The following is a 21590-nucleotide window of genomic DNA, read 5'->3' as shown; positions in this document are numbered from 1 at the left end:
TGAGAGGCTCGGTCAAATGAGGCAACGACTTCTCTCGCAGACGGCCGCCAATCACAAGAAACCGCTGGTACGAAAAATGCCTGCCCCTAATAATCACAACTTAGACAGTACCAGTATTGTGCGACAGTGCTGCTATCTCTAAAATTTCTGATGTAACTATTATAACTTGAAAATAACTACCAATGAGAATGGATTCTTTAAAACTTCCCCTCGCTGACGTAGGATAATTGCAAACACATAACCGACACATCATAGTAGAGACACAATAATTGCACTACATAATACTTTATTACCACAGACTGTACGATGTGATACAAATAAGGCTAATAAATTAAAAACAAATCAAAACTAAAAATAGAAGTAAAAAACATAATTTATCAACAAATGTAGTTCTAAAATAAAAACATTCAGCAGTGCTTTAAAAATATTTCCCAACAAGTTATGCTTTAATATTCTTAGTTAACAAATCCATTTCTAAAAACCACTTGGTTAAAAACTGCTTTGAAATAAGTTCTTTTAACATAATATGTACAACATATTAAGCCTGAATGTAGCAAACAAACAGATAAAAACACAATATAATACGTATTGGCTTTTTTCAACATAGTACGTTTGAATAGTAAGTAGCAGATGGGCTAGGTTCCTTGATTCTACTCCATAATATTGATAAGAGTAAGTTAAACAAAAACCTGCAATCAAATCACTCAATATTCTTTTCTATTGTTTATTAGTGCATTAGAAAGTTCAACATATTTTCAAATTTTAACATTTTCTTGTCACTCTTATTATTAAAATTTTATTAATATGAATAAAACAATGCAATATTAAAAACCCAAAATCACATGTTTCTCTGTAGGATTTTAGCAATTTCTGCAGGTATTGGCTATAGACTGATTAAATTTAATAATAAAAATACATAGGATCTGAGATGTATTCAATCAGTCGCGTTGCAAACACAAGGCCATGAACAATGACTACAAGCATGCGAGTCGAGTCTCAGATAACTGCGGCGCTTATGCCCAACTGTGGGAAACTGTGTTCTGAAAACTGGATATCTCTCTCTGTTTCCCGTTAACCCAAATCCTGCCACAGAGCAATGTAAGGAACTAATGATTAAGGACAAGATTTTATGGTTTTATATTTAGATCAAATCCCTTTTTTTTTTTTTACTTTTATACATTGTCATAATTGGTAAATTTGTATATTATTCAACAAAAATGAAACTAAAATATTTCTTAATACTTATTTTACCAAAATGATCTCATTTTGACTGACACATGATGCACTTATACAATAAAATCATTAGTAATAAGCATCTCTATAAACAAACTGCTCAGAAAAATAAATATGAATCTGCAAATTTTTGTGTTTGAAAAATGTGCCAATGCAATTAATGTACAAAAAATATTACTAATAAGAAACGCAAGATCAAATAATGTAATGCTGATTTATCTATTTCATTTAGTTCAAATAATTTTGGTACAAAATTCATGCTAAATAAATTACATACAATACCATAATAAAAGAGAAAAATATATTTCAATTTTAGTTAGTTTTGTAAAACTGGTTACTGATTTGATGTTTTAGTAACATTTTGGTGCTAAACGGTATATTAGCTTGCACTTCAGTGTTAAATGTTGAATTGTAATGCTTTGCGGTGTTATTTTGGTTTTATCGCAACTCACCATATAATCTTGTCCTTACTAAAATAAAACATATATATTTAAAAAAAAATATTTAATTTTCCTTCTTGCTGTTATAAAATCGTGGCTAAAATTTAAAAGAGAGCAGTTTTTAAAAGAGACTCCAATTACTGCCAGAACCACGTAGTAATCACAGCTGTGTGGTTCAAACAGACCTGCCGCTCTGTTGCCGTACGAGATGCGGCAACCAGCGGAAGAGAACAGACAGGAGGACGATACGAGCAGAACAGCTCTTGTACTTCCACACACGTGAACACAAGAAGCCAGCAAGAAAATAAATGCATGCCAGCTAACATGCCACTGCACTCTTCAAGCCACACGAACAAAACAACACAGACACAAACTTATAAGACCGACTGACAACATGGCACAAACAGTTACCTACCTAACACACTAACACAAAATGCCACATGTTAAATATTGCACAGCCCAACTTTGGGTAAGTTTCACCATAGTTTCTAAAAACTTTACTTAAAAATAGAATGTAAATTCTTAAGCATGGTAACAAAAGTCACGTTGTCGGGCACAAAACAAAAATTTAAAAACAATTTTTTCTTCTTCAAATTTATGTTAACTCTTTAAAAATTTTAAAAGCTTAAGTCGTTAAAACTTACATGTAATAAATCATAAAAGCTTTTAAAATATTAATCCCTATGTCGCAGACACAAGTGTTATTTATTCCCTTAAAGTTGGCCCGTGGCAATGACGACTGCCTCAGTGCAGCTAAGGCACTGACACAGGAAAAGAACACGTGACGAGCTCTGCGCGTGGCACGGCTCAACACGGGGCGTGCCCGCAAGCAGCATTGTGATGGCGGGAGGACGGAAGCTGGACAGACGTATTGAGACGTATTGAGAAGTAGCAGCAGACCTCTTGCCACCAAATCTTAAATTTCAGTCCCGACGCGACGCCTGTTCCAGGGGCGACCGTAAGCACTTCCATTGTCATCGTCAGTCTTGGAACATGAGATCTCGCCATCACTTTCAGGTACGGCTCACAAACCTTTGGTAGTATCACTCACATAACTAATAAAAATATCGAGTTAAAAGAAGTACTAAGAACTACTGAAGACAGACATGTCACATACAGTACCACACTGTATTTATAAAACTAAAGGATAGTTATCAAAACTATGTATAACTTTAAATAATAACTTTTTTTCCAGGGAAATAAAAATTAATATATATGCTGCTGTGTTGTAAGAGTTATTCCAACTTAACTGTTAAAAACCTCTCCTTATTAACTGTTACACTTTCTCCGTGGAGTTGCCTTCATCGCTTATGATCTTGTGCTTGCTTGAAGACTTGGGCACTTTCTTGGGCTTAATATCACTTTCTAGGACAGAAACTCCATCCTGGACCAAATTTTTCTCCACAGAGCTGCCATCTTCACTCACAATCTTGCGCTTGTGTGAAGACTTGGCCACTTTCTTGGACTTAATATCACTATCTTGAGAAGAAATGCCACCCTGGTCCAAATTTTTCTCCACAGAGATGCCTTCATCACTTATGATTTTATGCTCATGAGAAGACTTAACTACTTTCTTGGACTTATTATCACTTTCTTGAGAAGAAATGCTACCCTGGTCCATATTTTTCTCAACAGAGCTGTCTTCATCACTTATGATTTTATGCTCATGAGAAGACTTAACTACTTTCTTGGAACTAATATCACCATCTTGAGAAGAAATGCCATCCTTGTCCAAATTTTTCTCAACAGAGATGACTTTATCACTTATGATATTGTGCTCATGAGAAGACTTGGCTACTTTCTTGGACTTAGTATCACTTTCTTGAGAAGAAATGCCATCCTGGTCCAATTTTTTCTTCAGAGAGCTGCCTTCATCACTCACAATCTTGCGCTTGTGTGAAGACTTGGCCACTTTCTTAGACTTAATATCACTTTTTTGAGAAGAAATGCCATCCTGGTCCAAATTTTTCTTCAGAGAGCTGGCTTCATCACTCACAATCTTGCGCTTGTGTGACGACTTGGCCACTTTCTTGGAGTTAATATCACTATCTTGAGAAGAAATGCCACCCTGGTCCAAATTTTTCTTCACAGAGATGACTTTATCACTTATGATTTTGTGCTCATGAGAAGACTTGGCTACTTTCTTGGACTTAATATCACTTTCTTGAGAAGAAATGCTACCCTGGTCCAAATTTTTCTCCACGGAGATGCCTTCATCACTTATGATTTTGTGCTCGTGAGAAGACTTGGCTACTTTCTTGGACTTATTATCACTTTCTTGAGAAGAAATGCTACCCTGGTCCAAATTTTTCTCCACGGAGATGCCTTCATCACTTATGATTTTGTGCTCGTGAGAAGACTTGGCTACTTTCTTGGACTTATTATCACTTTCTTGAGAAGAAATGCTACCCTGGTCCAAATTTTTCTCCACAGAGATGCCTTCATCACTTATGATTTTGTGCTCGTGAGAAGACTTGGCTACTTTCTTGGTCTTATTATCACTTTCTTGAGAAGAAATGCTACCCTGGTCCAAATTTTTTTCCACAGAGATGCCTTCATCACTTATGATTTTGTGCTCGTGAGAAGACTTGGCTACTTTCTTGGACTTAGTATCACTTTCTTGAGAAGAAATGCCATCCTGGTCCAATTTTTTCTTCAGAGAGCTGCCTTCATCACTCACAATCTTGCGCTTGTGTGAAGACTTGGCCACTTTCTTGGAGTTAATATCACTATCTTGAGAAGAAATGCCACCCTGGTCCAAATTTTTCTTCACAGAGATGACTTTATCACTTATGATTTTGTGCTCGTGAGAAGACTTGGCTACTTTCTTGGACTTATTATCCTTTTCTTGAGAAGAAATGCTACCCTGGTCCAAATTTTTCTCCACAGAGATGCCTTTATCACTTATGATTTTGTGCTTGTGAGAAGACTTGGCTTCTTTCTTGGACTTAATATCACTTTCTTGAGAAGAAATGCTACCCTGGTCCAAATTTTTCTCCACAGAGATGCCTTCATCACTAATGATTTTGTGCTCATGAGAAGACTTGGCTACTTTCTTGGATTTAATATCACTTTCTTGAGAAGAAATGGCCTCCTGGTCCAAATTTTTCTCCACCGAGCCGTCTTCATCACTTATGATTTTGTACTCTTGAGAAGACTTGGCTACTTTCTTGGACTTAATATCACTTTCTTGAGCTAAAATGCCCTCCTGGTCCAATTTTTTCTCCACAGAGATGCCTTCATCACTCACAACCTTATGTTTGCGTGAAGACTTGGTCACTTTCTTGGATTTAATATCACTTTCTTGAGAAGAAATCCCATCCTTGCCCAAATTTTTCTGCACAAGGATGCCTTCATCTCTCACAATCTTGTGCTTGCGTGAAGACTTGGCCACTTTCTTGGACTTAATATCACTTTCTTGAGAAGAAATGCCATCTTTGCCCAAATTTTTCTGCACAAGGATGCCTTCATCACTCACAATCTTGCGCTTGCGTGAAGACTTTGCCACTTTCTTGGACTTAATATTACTTTCTTGACCTGAAATGTGATTCTGGTCTAAATTTTTGCATTTGTGTAAAGACTCGCTTGACTTCTGGAGCTGAATGTCATCTTTTGCAATAGAATGTGTATCTTTATTCAAATCGTTTCGTTTAGAAGTTTTACTCCGTTTCTTTGCTTGGCCATCAATTTTGCATGAAGTGCTACTATCTTGGATCATATTTCCGGGTTTAACAGAAGACTCTTTCTGTTTGTCAGTTCGGCTGTTAGTTTTCTGTGAAGAGCTGCTTTCTTGACTTATTTTTTTGTGTGTGCTTGAAGAAGCACTCAGTTTCTGTGACTGGCTGCCCTTTTTTTGAGAAGAGACACTACCCTGGCTCAAATTTTTGTCTTTGTCAGGCAGCTGTGTTTCCTTCTCCGTGGACTTTCTGCCGGTCTTGCGGGGCACCACGCCTCTCGTGCGTGAAGATGACTGGGAGTTCTGGCTGGCAGACGCTGTAAGCACACCACACAAACCATGCAGGTACGTGCCAAGCCAACAGCACTAGTGTAGTTCCAAGGCAGTGTTGCTGCAACTACATGTGACATTAACTGTGCCCTCGTCTAACTCTGAAGCACTGTTGGTCCAAGCAGTGCATTTCATGCAATTTCGTGCTTGTCTACATCCTTAAAGAGTTTTCATGTCGTAATAATTATAGTAATTTTAATTACAATAACCAATATTTTCATTAATTACTTTTGGATGGCACCAACTACATTTCCTGCTTACTATTTGTCTATGTAGATAAACATCTTGCTTGTGTGTTTATTTTATCAGTGTTTCGTTGCCTTAGTAACAGGCGTAACCCTGGCATTTTACGTCCGTGAAGAGAGCCGGCACGCTGCTGGCAAGCATTAGGGACAGTTGGGCGCTGATGTATCGAGTGAAGTTATGTAATAATAAAAACAGATAAAAAACAGAAAGGAACTTTGAATGGAGTGTATTATTGTTGAAACGTCGTGAGGTGGTGAGACCAGTGGCAGGGAGTGTTTCATCATTTGAGTTTCACACGAGATGAAGGAAAAAAAAAAAAAAAAAAAAAAAACCCCTCCAGTCCTTGTGCTACATGGGTGACGTCACACCCTGGAGAGCGGCCTAGCCGGGCGTTCACTCCGATAAATCTCAAACAGTGGCGCTTCACACATTGTACGCAAACTCTCCTGACGAGATCCATTTCACATGCATACAGCTGAAATTAGCCTATAAATCTGAGCATTGTAGTTAATGGGCAGCTGCTTTTAGAATTTATAGGGCAGAGAACGATCCCCCTTAATTAATTCAAAATCATTATCAATGTAATACATATATTTGTTTTAAATGAATTTAATGTATAATGTGTTCCACCTTATGGAATAATAATAATGATGATGCTGTAACATATCCACATAACTGACTGGTATGAACACACGTGTCCAAGAGACAGGCTTTGCGGAAAAGGATGAACTGTGGTGGCTGATGTGATGTGTTGTGAGTGCAAGACGAGAGCAGCAGCAGGAATGACGGCTGATGGCTGACTGAGAGCATCAGGACGGTGTGAGGTGGACCTAGCACATGAGGTGTGTCCGGGAGACGGTGGTTATTTGTGGGACTGCTAACACACGACTGTGTCACGACAGAATAGTTACGTCCTGGTAATACCTAAAAATCTGTGTCGAGGACGACCCTCTCTGCTCTTCACGTCTGATCGAGTCCTGCCCCTTCGTGTGTTTCCACCTGTACCGTGCAGTGCATGGGCGGTGGTAAGTCTACACAGAGCATGTGCTACAGTAACATGTACCATATTTTAAATACTCATGTTGGGATTCTTAATGGTTTATTTTGACAAATAAGCAGCACTGCTAACACGTTCATGTAAATTCATTACTACATGGCGCGGAGCTACTTCGGAACCCATGCAGGCTGGAAGGAGAAAGCTCAGAGATCACCCGTGTCCGCACACTGTGGGCCCATAGTTCTCGTCTTCACCAATCTCTACCTTTTTGATTTAGTGTGGTCCTGTGGTTGACTTCGCCCTTGTATGATTATCCCCTGTTCAGAGATTTTACGACCAGTGATTTCTGTATTACACGTTATTGAGCTCATAAGTTGACCTCAAAAGCATGGTCAAACCTAGTCTGCTGCCCTCAGCAGCTAACTGTGCTCTGATGTCCCTTTTTTATGTTTTGATTAAATACACTTGAGTCCCGTTATAGCGAGATGTCACAGTTCCGGGTTTGATCCTCGCTATAACCGAATTGGACAGATTTTGGCCCCCAAAAAATAAAAATTTACCAAAAATAGCATAAAAATTGTGTTTAAACCTGTATAATTGGAAAATAACAGGTTATATTAATGAAATCTTAATTTCTGTGAGCAGATGTGGGAATTATCTTTAAAACGATACTCCACAAGTACGGATGCAATCACAGATTGCGTCAAAATAACCAGAATATCCTACCACACCACGTAAGTATAGCATCTCAGCCCGCAATCGATTACTCGGCTTGGCCCGCGGCCGACGCAGCATTGTGCTGCTATCTATTGTTGACGCGGGCTGTCTGCTGGCGGCCATGTTGGTTCGGGATGTTGCTAACAGGTGGCGCTAGTGTAGCGCGACGATTTAATTCCTTACAATAAGGCAGGAGTGCGGCAACGCACGTACGACTCAAACAAAATAGTCGTTGGAAAACTATACTTTTTTCATTTAAAGAACCCTGTAAACTTTTTTTGAAAATAAATTTGGGATTAAACTCAAACCATCCACTTCCCGGACAGATACCCCAACAACTGACCGAAACAAAAGTAACAAGAAAACTGTCCGAGCGATTCGGAAATAAATACGGTAGTGCCTACTATTTGTCAGATAGTAAAATAAATAACGTGACGTGTTTGGAAACGTGTCACGACTGAAATAATCCCAAACAAGTTTATAAATATTTGTGTATTATTAACGCGATCAATTAGCAACAAGTATAAAGACGGCTCTGACTTTTTTGGCCTAACATAGTTATAAACAATGTTATTATTCGTTAATGAAAATGTCCCAACAAATTAATTAAGAGCATTTATATTTAAAAAAAAGGGCACATTGTTATGTTTAATGGCAGGAAAAAATCTATTTTGTCTATTTTCTAAATAATAAGAAATGTGTACAAGTATATGTATATTCAAAGGTTTGGTTTATTCGAGTCGAGCATACTTTGGCCTTGAAGCCAAGCGGAAGTTTGATAAAATAAAGAAAGGACGGGATTCTATTTTTAAAGCCACGCACTTAGGTGGCGACTGCAAGGCTGAAGAATGTGACAGCTGTCAACGGCAAGATGTCAAGTGGCGAACGAGAGGGGTGGAGATAAAGCAGACAACCAAAGTGCGCTTCACGCGATCACGCCGTAAATTCCTCAAAACGACCTCGTTATAGCCGTGTTCTCGCTATTACCGTGCTCGCTATAACGGGATTCTCCTGTAACTTTGTTTTACCTCCTGGCATAGACAAACTATGCTCAGAAGAATATTACAATTTACACCTCACGAAACTTGGGCATTTTAAGCAATACACATGCTTGTAAAACGTGTCACTGGCAATAATTTTAAACTTGCAGCCAGAACGGACGTGAACGTGTTGTCGTGCCATGCCGAAAGTAATAAAGTAAGAGTGTAATAAAACACATTACGTACATAGAAATAGCCACATTTTTTCCTGTGCATCCATGTTTGTTTACAGCACCGAGCTGAGACATCAGCGGAGGCCAATAACCAAGGGAAAACATTTCTGCCCCAGACAACGCAGCCTAAGGCCTCTGTGTACGATACCCCAATAAATCTTGTTCCCAAAACCCTACGGTCGAAACACCCATCCTGTCATTTACCTCCTGCTCGCCCTGAGTAGAGGCTACATTTTATTTTTTTTATTTTCAAGCCAATTTCTTTAAAACAACATGATTAAAAAAAAAAAAAAAACACTTAATTGTTCCATGATACTAATTTTTGCAAAACAGTGTAATTTTGACTGAAACATGATGCACTTGTACAATATTATTTTGTTATAAGTATGTCTAACTTTTTGGAACAACCAAAATAAATCTTTTAAGTATTATTGGGTGTGAAAAATGTACTAATGTTAAAATGTAACAATGAGCCTAATAAAAAAATTGGTTGTCTGTAAAGTCGGTTTACGGACGATAGTTTAACGTGACAACGTCATAACAAAACATTGATGAAATGATTGAATACTTTAATGAATAAAATTAAATAATTTTTTTTTGAATTATCACTATTTTGTATGGATACAAAGAAGGAGTGGAATGAAATCTACAATTTAATTGATAAATTTACATTTATTTGCACTCATTAATTCAAATATGTTTATTACTTTAAAGGACAGATTATTTTAACTGTAACTTTTATACGTGTTTGCTGTTTAACTTCTTCCAATCTGTGTTATTCTGTTAAGGATAGGACGATGATAAGGAAAAGTAGGAAACGAATGGGAGTGTTTCAAGTTTAATGTGCCTCGAAAAAGTCAAATCGATGGTTGTTCCAATCGAGTGGAAGAGAGATAGATGCGGCGCGAGCGTACAATGAGCGTAACGGGACAATGTGTGTAACGGGACAATGTGTGTAACGGGACAATGTGTGTAACGGGACAATGTGCAAACGGGCGTTCATAGATTTATTAGACGTTTTCACGTCAAAATTGCAAAATTGAAAAGTGAACAGTTCCCGAAGAGGCAGAGGGGCAACGGTACCTATCCGGGTGAGGAAGATGTCCTCCGAGCCGCTGTGGTCCGCGTCGCTGTCCTGGGACACGAGCGGCAAGCCCTCGTACGAGGCAGGCAGCTCCTGCTTGTCCTTCCAGTCCTGCAGCTCTGGGAACAGCACGGAAGCACGGCACACTTCAGCCTCGCGCCCGTGTCGCCCAGTAACTGGGGCCAAGGGTTCGTGGTGGCGTGAAAATTGAAAATTTCATCTTATCATCATTAAGATTAAACACACGCAATAAAAGTACCTACATGTTAAGCACAATAATGTCGATCAACTCCTACAACAATTTTCGGTAAGACACTTAAAATATTCACTTAAAACAGTACTACATATATTGATAAGAGTAAGTTAAACAAAAAAAAGTGCAATCAAATCATTAAATATTCTTTTCCAATGTATATTTGTGCATGAGAAAGTTCAACATATTTTCAAATTTAAACATTATTTTATATAAGTGAGTTCTCATGTTCCGTATGTACAATTTATTTGCGTGATAAATTATTAGAATATAATTTAATAAATAATTAAAACTAATGAACAAGAATAAACATTCAGAGTATTTCTGATTTTCATTAGTAATTGAAATTTACCTTGATAAGTTTACTTAGTAAAATATTAAATTTTATACAAATGTTTATATTAATATTAAAATGGCTTATTTTAACTTGATCAAATTTATACTTCACCAACCGTAATATTACTCGTCTTTTTTTAAAAATAATTATTGGCAAAAAAAATAAGTTTTTTTTTAATCACGCCAAGTAAGTACATATAACTTGTAACTAATGCGCTTATGTAAGTACATGCACAAATTGTTTTTTTTTTTTTGTTGTTTTCAGGAACAAGGAATCTGGTCCCCATTTAGAAAACAGGCTATAGAAAACCACTTTCTTATTGCTTTTGTACTCTATTAACTTAACTTATGATATTTGTTATACATGTATTACACATAATTAAAAAAACCTTTTTTATTACCGTAAAACGGGGTGAGAATGTGACAGGTTTCTTAGTTTTTGACTTGCCCTAACTACAGTATTTATATTTATGGACTGAAAATTTTATTTATGATGGATAACACCTTTTTCTTACTTTTCTGAAAATTGATATTTTCAAAAATGTATTTAAAATGTTTTTATTAAAACAATTGTTTGTCACATTCTCACCCCAATGAGTGGGGTGAGAATGTGACGTTAGCAATATTGTATTATATTTGCTGCTAAGTTAGTAGTGTCACATTCTAACCCCATAAATTACATTTTGCTTTACAAAAATAAGTAATCAATATATTTTAGACCACAAAACACATGTTCATTGAAGAAAAAATAAAGTTAAACATACACAAAAACATTTTAGCTTAATACAATGAACTACGATACAGTGATTTACTGATACAGACCATACATTGACACAATACAATTATAAAGTTAATACAAAATGTTTACAATTCATCAACGTGTATTTAAGGCTTCATGTCTATGCAAAACACTGCTCTTTTACTTATTTGTCGAGGTGGGGGAACTTTGAATAAAACAGCATGACGTTTGTACCAAATTGAATCGACTTTTTCTGGCCATTTCCAGTACTTTCCACCGGGAATCATAGTCGATACATGAATATCATCATCATCCAGGTCAATGACAATACCAGGATAATTTTTTCCCTCATATGTCACCACTACATAATCTCCTTTTACGTACTGCGGTTCAGAGACAGGTGCTGGAGTGAGGGGTTCTTGTTCATCCTCAGACTTGTCCTCCTCAGAATAATTAGAAGAATCTTGAAAAAAATTGCTTGTTACGCTGTCTTCACTTTCATCATCAATTATTTTCTCACTCTCCTCTTCCTCTTCAGATGAGAAATCTTTTTGTTTCCTTTTTATGGCCTTCCTTTTCCTTGTCCCGCTCGTTTGACGAGGCTTCTGCCGAATCTCTTGAACTACTCCAGAGGTGGAAGGTTGCTGCTCTTGAATTTCCATCAGAGTGGTAGGTTGAGATTGGATCATGTGAGGAATGTCAGCGGTGGTGAAACCTTTTCCAGGTGGCAAATCAATTTTCTTCCTTTTCCTTTGCACAACACAAACAACTGATTTTCTTTTCTTTTCCATCTCATTCAGAAAGGACTCTGCCACATGTTCACGGAGATCACTTGAAGCCATCTCGTTGCCAACAAGTTTTTTGAGAACAGCGTCCTGATTTAGAGGAACTATGCCACATGCTTGAAAACCTGATTTTAAATTCTGGCTGCTCTTCTCTTTTAGATTTTCAACTAACATTTTCAGAAAAACAGGAAAACTCTCTTTGGGGATTGTTCTCAGCTTCCTACCTTGGTCACTTTCTTTCCATTCATTTAAAATGTTCCTCCATGCTCCCTTCATTGGTCTAAAGAACCCTACATCTAATGGCTGCAACAAGTGTGTGGAATTGGGAGGCAATGCTACAAACCTTATGTTATTAGCTTCACACAGTTCAACAACATGATAATTTATGTGAGAACTTAAATTATCTCCTATTAAAATTTTAACACCATCTTGCTTTTTTAGTATAGGGAGCATCAATCCCTCAAACCAATCCTCAAATATCCTAGCATCAAACCAACCACTTTTCGAGCGATTATAGCGTGTGCCACGTGGTCCTCCCTCAGTCCAACTTTGATAGAGTCCTTCAGCCTTGTAGGTGACATAAGGTGGGGCCATTTCCCCTGCTGCATTCCCACACATCATTACAGAAACTGAAGCCTTAGTGGAATTTTTAATTTGATCGGGATATTTGGTTCCTCTCTTGACGAGTACTTTCTTATTTCCAGGGTCGTCCGTTATATTCGTCTCATCATAGTTCCATATATGAGAAGGAGGCACTCCATCAATACTGTTGCCTAAATGGTTAAAATACTCAACAATAACATCCTTATCTAATGCAGCACGAACTCGTGAAATGGGACGAGCTGTCCGCTGAGTTAGCTCCTTTTTATGGCGTCTCAAAAACAAATCTGCCCAATCTTTACCTGGTAAGTTACGTTGGAATCTTCTTTCAATTCGCCCTAACCTGTCAAGGTATGATTTGACCACCAATCGAAGATCCAAAATGGTGAAGGGGAAGCCAAAAGTTGCAACAGTGATGAGATGAGCAACAATTACGTTTTCTTCCTCCTCTGTTAGTACAGGTTGTCCGCCTGTTTTGGATGACAATTCGCCATGCATTTTTTTCCACAAAGTGTTTTTATGGATCCCATATCTGAAAATTTAAACGATTAACATTATCTTTGTGCTCCTAATATTTTATACAATAACTTTAAAATTAATTATGATAGAAATCAAATGTTAACAGACTTTTCAGAAGCTGAACGTAGACTCTCTCTTTTAGATTTAATGTCTTCAATTGCAGCCTTTAATTGGTCATCTGTCCAATTACGATACGTTCTGCCGCCAACTTTTTTTTTGTAATTGCGTGGCATACTGGAAACAACTACCAGGTAAAAACTGTAGGTAATTCTGAAAGAATGAACAAAAACATCAATACCAAAGAACTTTGATAAATAAACAATCTTACAAAATGTCGCTGATAAAGCATTTAACATAAAGTTATAAGTCTTTCTAAAATCTTAAATTATTTATTTTAGTTAGTCTTTCTGATAATTTGAATATCTTGTCTATGTTATGAGGGATTTTGTGACTTTTTAAAATTGGAATTGGTGACACTGATGTCACATTTTCACCCCTTCAAATGCACATTTTTTACTTAACCTTCTTTCAAAAATTACAGTTTCATAATATTCAGATAATTTATACAGCAAATAACTTGGTATTAATTGTAGTTAACAAAAACCAATTTTACCTTTATGTATGAAACATCGGAATATCCCTTTTCTGGAACACTTTTTCTATATTTAAACAACACGTTTATTTACCAACTTTGCAGAAAAAATTCATACAAATAGGCCATAGATAGTATGACAACAAAAACACTTCCATCGCATGTATCGAAATCTAAAGAATTCAACGATTAATCGATCGAAAAAATAACTTTGCTGTGACTCACCAGGAGTGCACTCAAGGACAGAAATGTGTGTTGTCACATTCTCACCCCGTTTTACGGTATTACATTAGTAATTTTGATTCTCACCATGTTAAAATGAAAGCCATACAACATCCTGCTTTCTGCCAGAAAAGTTACAACATCAAAGAACTGAAGTCCGGCAAATCTGCACATCTGACTGGGACTTAACCACAGAAAGGGTATTTTTTAACAGGAGGAGGATTCTCCATAGAATGGGTGTTTCTCACAGCCGAGGTGGGACGACGCATCCAAACAAACACTTCCGAAACCTCGTTTTGTTCAACTGCTGTTTGGCGTGCCGATTCCTGGAGCCCTGCTCTGGTTGGTCGACTGTTTTAAAAAACTATTTGGTCAACTGCCAGTTGTATTTAGATAGAGGCCAAACTTTTTCCCAGCCACGTGGCACTTCATTCCAACCTGGCTTCAACTGTTTCATCTAGAGACAGAGGGTGACGCCGTGACGGTAAATACGTCAAGTAAGAGTAGTGTTTGTGACAACATTATGTGCAGTCGCTGTGGAGTGATGACACTAGGATGCATAGTGCCCACTGCAGTAAGCTGTGCGAAGGTGTACACCATTTTTAACTTCTCACAACAACATCCGTGATGCATAATTAGGGACAGGGCCGGATTTAGGGGAGGGCAACCAGGGCGAAAGCCCCGGGGCCTCCACAAACGGAGGGCCCCCACAAATCCTTTGATATTCTTTTCCAGCGGTTTTACCTTTACCTACAGTACTTTGTACATACATGATTATATTATTGTTAAATATTAACAGAAATATTCATTAACACTAAAATTTAATTTCATATAATTCTTGTCTCCGATTATATTTGACGTCGTCCGGGCCTGCGGCCCCTTTGAGCCCGATACGACACCGCCCAACCACCATCTATATTCAAACCTCCCGCTCGTGCGTGCGTGTGTGCGTGTGTGTCTAGCCCGGCAAGAGGGCGCTTAGCTGCAGTGCGCCGCACCCCTAATTTGCTACGTTTTAATATTATTTGTAAACCCTTTTTGTTTTCATCCATCTTCGCCCCAGTGCTGTGTAGTTTACTTGTGTTTCTTTAATTTAAATAAGTTACCTTAAATAACTATAGACGTTGCCCGGGCGGACCCGAACAGGCACGGACTTGGACGAGGATAGGAATGCTTTTATATGAATTATCATTAAATAAGTAAATAGTAACAAACTTTCCATTGTCAGTAATTTTTATATATTTTTAATGTTTATCTGTAATTTACTCAACTTTCGCCGGGGCACGGAGTCGTAGAATACAGTAACGGTAATTGTGTTGGCGCGTAGGGCGCCATGTTGCCACCTGCGAGCGATGAGCTCAGCCCAGTCGATCTTCGTCACTGACCGAGAGCAGACGCGCCAGCACCCCGGGGACCTCAACCTTTGTTCATCACTGACCAAGTAATTTCTGTATCGTTAATTCTTTTTAAATCGCTTTCGTTCGTCATCCTCGGGGCAGCTCTCGGTCAGCGGGCTGTTTAATTAATTAATTGTCTCAGTCGAGTTTTTTCATCACCGTGTAATAAGTATACTTTGCAGCATGGCCACGTGTGTGGACCATGCCTTCACCTAAACCGATTCGTGCCTCAGGCTTTTTAACCGTGTAATGTGTAACGTGTAACGGGCGTGTAGAGAGACGTGTTAGTGAAATTAAATCTGGAGAATAAATATAAAGTGAGTACTTATTTAATCACGTGGTGAGTGAGTCTAGGAGCGTGGCGTGCCCGACGCCTAGAGCGGGCCAGGTCTGGGTAGCTAGGATAGAAAGGGCTGGTAACTCGTCCCCACTTGGGCTACGTCACGCCCTGAGTGAGAGACTCCGCCGGGTCCACGTGCCCTTCCACGTGGTGGCGCCCATAGTTAACATCTCGAAATCACCGGCAATGCGCGATCAGCCCTCAAATGGCGCCCAAGAGCGTGGGGCGAGTTACATCTTCCGCGAAAACCAGACCTGTACGAGCGTGTGAGATAGGCGGTTGTTACGCGGAGCGCGCGGAACTAAAGTTCGCGCTGGAACTATTGTTCGCGCGGAGCGCATAGCGGGACTCTGGCGCGCCAGCCACGTGATCAGCCAAGCGCACGCTTCCAGGAATCCGCGCACAAACAACGGACTCCGAGCGCAGTAAGTAACACAGTGCTGATGTGTTCGTGAGGACTGTTCGTGTGCAGAGTACCATGTGCGTAGATATGTATCCGTATCCGGACGAGTGTATCGGGTGTTACTTTCCCCGCCCGAGTTGGGACTTGCATGGCAGGACCGCCGCCGGATACGAGTGTGGCTACTGTACGGAGTACCGCATACACGGCGTGACGAAATGTGGAGCTAGGTCGTGTCCCGGAGGTAGTAGCGAGGGATACCGCTGCCAGGAATGTGCCGGCCTGTGGCATCGTGGCTGTATCGGCGAACGTGAATGGACCGTACTGCGCAAGTTTTTTACCTTCACGTGCGCACGGTGCACTGCCTACCTAGCCACCCAGGCGCAGTACGAGGCAGAGACGCTGGAAAATCCTCCACGACACGCCTCGACGCTTCCCGAAACGCCGACGCCGCTCACGCCGACACCGACTCCGATCACGCCGACACCACTCACGCCGAAAAAGACGCCGCTCACGCCGACGCCAACCACGCCGAAAACGACTCCGCTCACGCCGACGCCAACCACGCCGGAAAAGACGCTGCTCGACTCGCCGACGCAGCCCGTGCCAAGGACGCCGCCCGTTGCCGGAACGTCACCGCAGCACCAAGCCGACTCCTCACGCACGACGCCGACACCAGCACCGCGAAGGTACGTCCCGACGTCACCCGCACCGTCACGTGTTACGATACCGACGCCTACCGCCCTGACAAAGACGCCAGTCGTCCCGACGCCGACGCCTGTCGTCCCGACGCCGACGCCCGCCGTGCCGACGCTCATCAACTTGACGTCTCCCGACACAAGTCCGATCCCGCCGCCACCTGCCACACTGCGTTTCGTCGACCCGACGCCACTTATCCCGACTCCGACGCTCGCCGTCCCGACGCCGACAATTCCGCTCGCACCTCCTGTCCTGGAGCCGCCAACCTCGGCACCTCTCGTCGACCTGACGTCTCCCGACGCTGGTCCAAACGCATCATCGCCAGCAAGACCTCGTTTCGCCGACCTGACGCCACTCATCCCGACTATGATGACGCTTGACTCGCCGAAGCCAACCGAGCGACGCCCGACAACGACCGTCCCACCGCAGTCTGCCACGCCGTCCAGCACCCGCCTCGTGTCGGAGACACCTCCCGACGCCGGAATGACCTCGCCACCGCACCGAACCGCCGTCCCGACGCCACCAAGGTCATTTCCGGCGAAACCCGCATCGTCTCCGCCACACGACTCGCCACGGACGCCACCAGACTCGACGCCGACGCTTCGTGTCACCTTGTCGCCACCACCTGGCTTCGACGTCATCCGGCCGTCGTCACCGCTACCAGAGTGCGCAGTCGCAAACAGGACGCTTTGCGACACGATGTCCAGGGCCATGACGCCGAGACGCCTGAGCGCCGCCCCGCCGCCTGGATTTGCTCCTCTGTGCCCGCCTGGCTTCGAGGCACAGACGGATGAACCGGACCGAAAGAGACGGACGCGCGCGACGCCGACGCTGACGCCGCCTACATGCCCACCTGACACGACGCCAGAATCGACCGAGGCGCCACGACGCCCGATTCCGACGCCGATCGCCGCAGTACCGGAACACCGGTCAAGTGCCCTGCCGCACGAGACGCCACCCAAATGTCGCAAGTTGGCAACATTGGGACGCCGCACCGTGAAGAGTCGCCTGAGCTCCCTACATCCGCCTGTCGCGATGCAGGTCGACGCCACGACGCCGGGACGCCCGACCGTCCCACCGCCGAACGTGACCGTCACCCGGACTTCGACACCTGTCACCCGTCTGTCACGACGGGCCGCGAAGCGCCCGCCTGTCGGCGAGGCTGAGCCGGGTCGTGCCGAGCGCCGCCCGCGCTTGCTGCCCGCCTGCCACGAGCCGCCTGACCTTGGCCGCCGCCGCCCCTGCCGGCCGGCGCCCTGGCCACCGCCACGCTATCACACGCAGCAGCCGCCGCAGCCGCAGCTGACGCAGATTTGGGGCTCGGGACAACTGGTGGGTCACCACCCACAAGGTTAGTCAGCCAGCGCCCATTCTGTCCGTGTGTATCGTCCTCCATAGTATAAATATTGCTCAACTGTCATTTTGTAAACATTGCTCGCCGCCATCATGTAAACATTGCTCGCCCTTCCATCGTGTAAACATTGCTTGTCCGTCCGTCATGTCAACATTGCCACCTGCCCGCACAAACATAAACATCAACATTGCCACGTGGGAGTGCGCGACGTAAACACCACAGGCAACGCCCCCCAACCATCTGTCAAACGGCTCTGTCATATCGGCCTACTTTCGGAGGGGGCAATTGACGTCGTCCGGGCCTGCGGCCCCTTTGAGCCCGATACGACACCGCCCAACCACCATCTATATTCAAACCTCCCGCTCGTGCGTGCGTGTGTGCGTGTGTGTCTAGCCCGGCAAGAGGGCGCTTAGCTGCAGTGCGCCGCACCCCTAATTTGCTACGTTTTAATATTATTTGTAAACCCTTTTTGTTTTCATCCATCTTCGCCCCAGTGCTGTGTAGTTTACTTGTGTTTCTTTAATTTAAATAAGTTACCTTAAATAACTATAGACGTTGCCCGGGCGGACCCGAACAGGCACGGACTTGGACGAGGATAGGAATGCTTTTATATGAATTATCATTAAATAAGTAAATAGTAACAAACTTTCCATTGTCAGTAATTTTTATATATTTTTAATGTTTATCTGTAATTTACTCAACTTTCGCCGGGGCACGGAGTCGTAGAATACAGTAACGGTAATTGTGTTGGCGCGTAGGGCGCCATGTTGCCACCTGCGAGCGATGAGCTCAGCCCAGTCGATCTTCGTCACTGACCGAGAGCAGACGCGCCAGCACCCCGGGGACCTCAACCTTTGTTCATCACTGACCAAGTAATTTCTGTATCGTTAATTCTTTTTAAATCGCTTTCGTTCGTCATCCTCGGGGCAGCTCTCGGTCAGCGGGCTGTTTAATTAATTAATTGTCTCAGTCGAGTTTTTTCATCACCGTGTAATAAGTATACTTTGCAGCATGGCCACGTGTGTGGACCATGCCTTCACCTAAACCGATTCGTGCCTCAGGCTTTTTAACCGTGTAATGTGTAACGTGTAACGGGCGTGTAGAGAGACGTGTTAGTGAAATTAAATCTGGAGAATAAATATAAAGTGAGTACTTATTTAATCACGTGGTGAGTGAGTCTAGGAGCGTGGCGTGCCCGACGCCTAGAGCGGGCCAGGTCTGGGTAGCTAGGATAGAAAGGGCTGGTAACTCGTCCCCACTTGGGCTACGTCACGCCCTGAGTGAGAGACTCCGCCGGGTCCACGTGCCCTTCCACGTGGTGGCGCCCATAGTTAACATCTCGAAATCACCGGCAATGCGCGATCAGCCCTCATATTTATGCATGTTTTTTAAATACTAACAGAATCTACTTGATTTCACATATTATTTATTGGAAAAGTCGACTGAAAAAAATTGTTAATTTTATTTGGAAAATAATTTGGGGCCAGGGGGCCTCCGCTCCTCTGTTGCCCTGAGGCCTCCAGACCTCTAAATCCGGCCCTGATTAGGGACAATATTACATGGCGAGTTGTGACAGAAACAAAATAACACCTAAAAGCATGTCAAAACACAGCATAACACTGAAATACAAGTTAATTTACTAAATTGCAACACCATGCAAGTTATATCATGCAAGTAAGTAGTAGGCCTATTTAACCAAAACTTAATTCAAATCATAAAAAGATGAATCTTCTAATGTTTGAAATTCAAGGAATCGTCATTTCCGGACAACAATTTGTACCATAGTTCTCGGATCACAAAAATTAATTTTATTTTGTTTTCTTGTGCATCTTCAGTTGAATTAATACTAAACCATAAATCCTAGCTATTTTATTTTTATTGTACTGATTATATCTGTTATTGACCAATTTATTGAAAATTATTTTACCATAATAATGCAGCATATATATATATATTTATATATATATAATTTATATAAAACACTAAAATCATTGCAAACAAAACAAAATCTTGTCTCTGAGCATAATGAAACCAGATATAACAGCCACGTCCATAGTTGTCGCGCCTTGCCTCGTCAGGCCTCGTGACAACTCGCACTGTACAAGGCACAGTTTCACTGCAGACGAACACAAGGAAACGGCAGATGACTCACGGCTGTGTATGACGCCGCGGTAACGTATCACGAAGCCAAACGTTTCCAAGCGCTTCTTCAGAGTCCAGCCGATCGCACCGATCGCGTGTTGCTTGGCGGCTTCTATCCTCTTCACGAACTTGCCGACGCTCCTCTGCAGCTGCAACAGTTAACAGTTCGTGACCGCTAGCTGATCTCGTCAACCAGAAACAACAGTCCTCACGTGGGTAACATGCTTCAGTAGAACAAACTGTCAGGCACAGTCTATAAGGGCAAACTGATTTGTCATTATGACTAACTATTTTTAAAAAGAAAATTTTTTATTTTATTGTTTTAAAAACCTTTTGATAACTCTATTGTAAGCTTTTCTTCAAGAGGATCCAATAGCATGCTTCAGAAAAAGGCATGATTTACTTTGAACCTTTATATTATGTATTTTATACTTTTATCTATTAATATATTCTATATATAAACTATGTAATCGCTAAAATTTTTTTTGTAGATTGTATATGTTTTCCTGTTCTTTGATTCCCAGTAAATTTTATTCTTATTTAATTGATTGTTATTGTGATTTATATCTTTAGATGTTACCATTTTATTTGTATATGTTTGTATCTGTGTTGGTCACTGCAAGTATGTGGTACGCTCGCTTCATGTCCGTTGGCAAATTGCTGATACTGCCTACCACATTATCCCTTTTTGAATAAGTATTGCCCACTACGCTAAAGCCCTCGACTGTTGGTGGACATTTTACAAATATAGATACGTACATAAATAAATATTTGCCTTTAGTGTCTGATAAGAAAAATTCCCTCTTACCTAATTCAGGGAAACCAGTACAAAATTCTACACATTTGTACATCCCAGTTTTGCTAAATGTTTTACACAATACAAAGTTGTGACAAGGTCCCGATAACATCTTTGAATTAAGTAATACGTGATCATAAAATGTGATACTGGTACTGTATATACAGCAAAACCCCTTATTTGCACTTTTCATGGGGACAAAGTATAAAAGTGTAAAAAGCGGGAAAGTGTAAATAAAGGGAAAAGTAAGAAATACGTTAAAGTAAATTAAAATACAGTCACATCCTGCAGCGTTCATAACAAATACGAGCTATATTACACATACGCATTGCACCACGGTATATAAAAAAAAAAAAAAAAAAAAAAAACCCACACACACACACCCCAGCAAATTGGAAATTTACCGTCAATAGCGCGCCGTGAGCGGAGAAAGGTCATTGTACTCGATCAGATGTTGTTACGGCGCGGCATAGCCGCCGG

General features: G+C 41.5%; 2 protein-coding genes across 2 annotated transcripts in view; both read right to left on the bottom strand.

Annotated features, from left to right (window-relative positions):
• Positions 1-269: 269 nt before the first annotated feature.
• Positions 270-21590, bottom strand: part of LOC134538974 (uncharacterized) — a 34683-nt gene continuing 13362 nt past the window's right edge. Inside the window, exons 10-12 of the mRNA XM_063380627.1 lie at positions 20325-20463; positions 9936-10055; positions 270-5666 (exon numbers count right to left, since the gene is read on the bottom strand). Of these exons, the coding sequence (XP_063236697.1) occupies positions 2950-5666; positions 9936-10055; positions 20325-20463 (2976 nt within the window). The 3' untranslated portion in view covers positions 270-2949. The remainder of the gene's footprint in view (positions 5667-9935; positions 10056-20324; positions 20464-21590) is intronic.
• Positions 10693-13876, bottom strand: LOC134538975 (uncharacterized). Its single transcript, XM_063380628.1, has 2 exons — positions 13782-13876; positions 10693-13438 (listed from the first exon to the last, which is right to left on the bottom strand). The coding sequence occupies exon 2, from the start codon at positions 13145-13147 to the stop codon at positions 11411-11413; it is 1737 nt and encodes a 578-aa protein (XP_063236698.1). The 5' UTR covers positions 13148-13438; positions 13782-13876; the 3' UTR covers positions 10693-11410.

Source organism: Bacillus rossius, chromosome 14 (genome assembly GCF_032445375.1).
Source record: "Bacillus rossius redtenbacheri isolate Brsri chromosome 14, Brsri_v3, whole genome shotgun sequence".
In the NCBI taxonomy this organism is placed as follows: Eukaryota; Metazoa; Arthropoda; class Insecta; order Phasmatodea; family Bacillidae; genus Bacillus; species Bacillus rossius.
This window is presented reverse-complemented; position numbering and strand designations above follow the sequence as displayed.

Bases quoted from the DNA above. Each gene is read 5' to 3' on its own strand.
- LOC134538975 (XM_063380628.1), bottom strand. From the start codon at position 13,147: ATGCATGGCGAATTGTCATCCAAAACAGGCGGACAACCTGTACTAACA.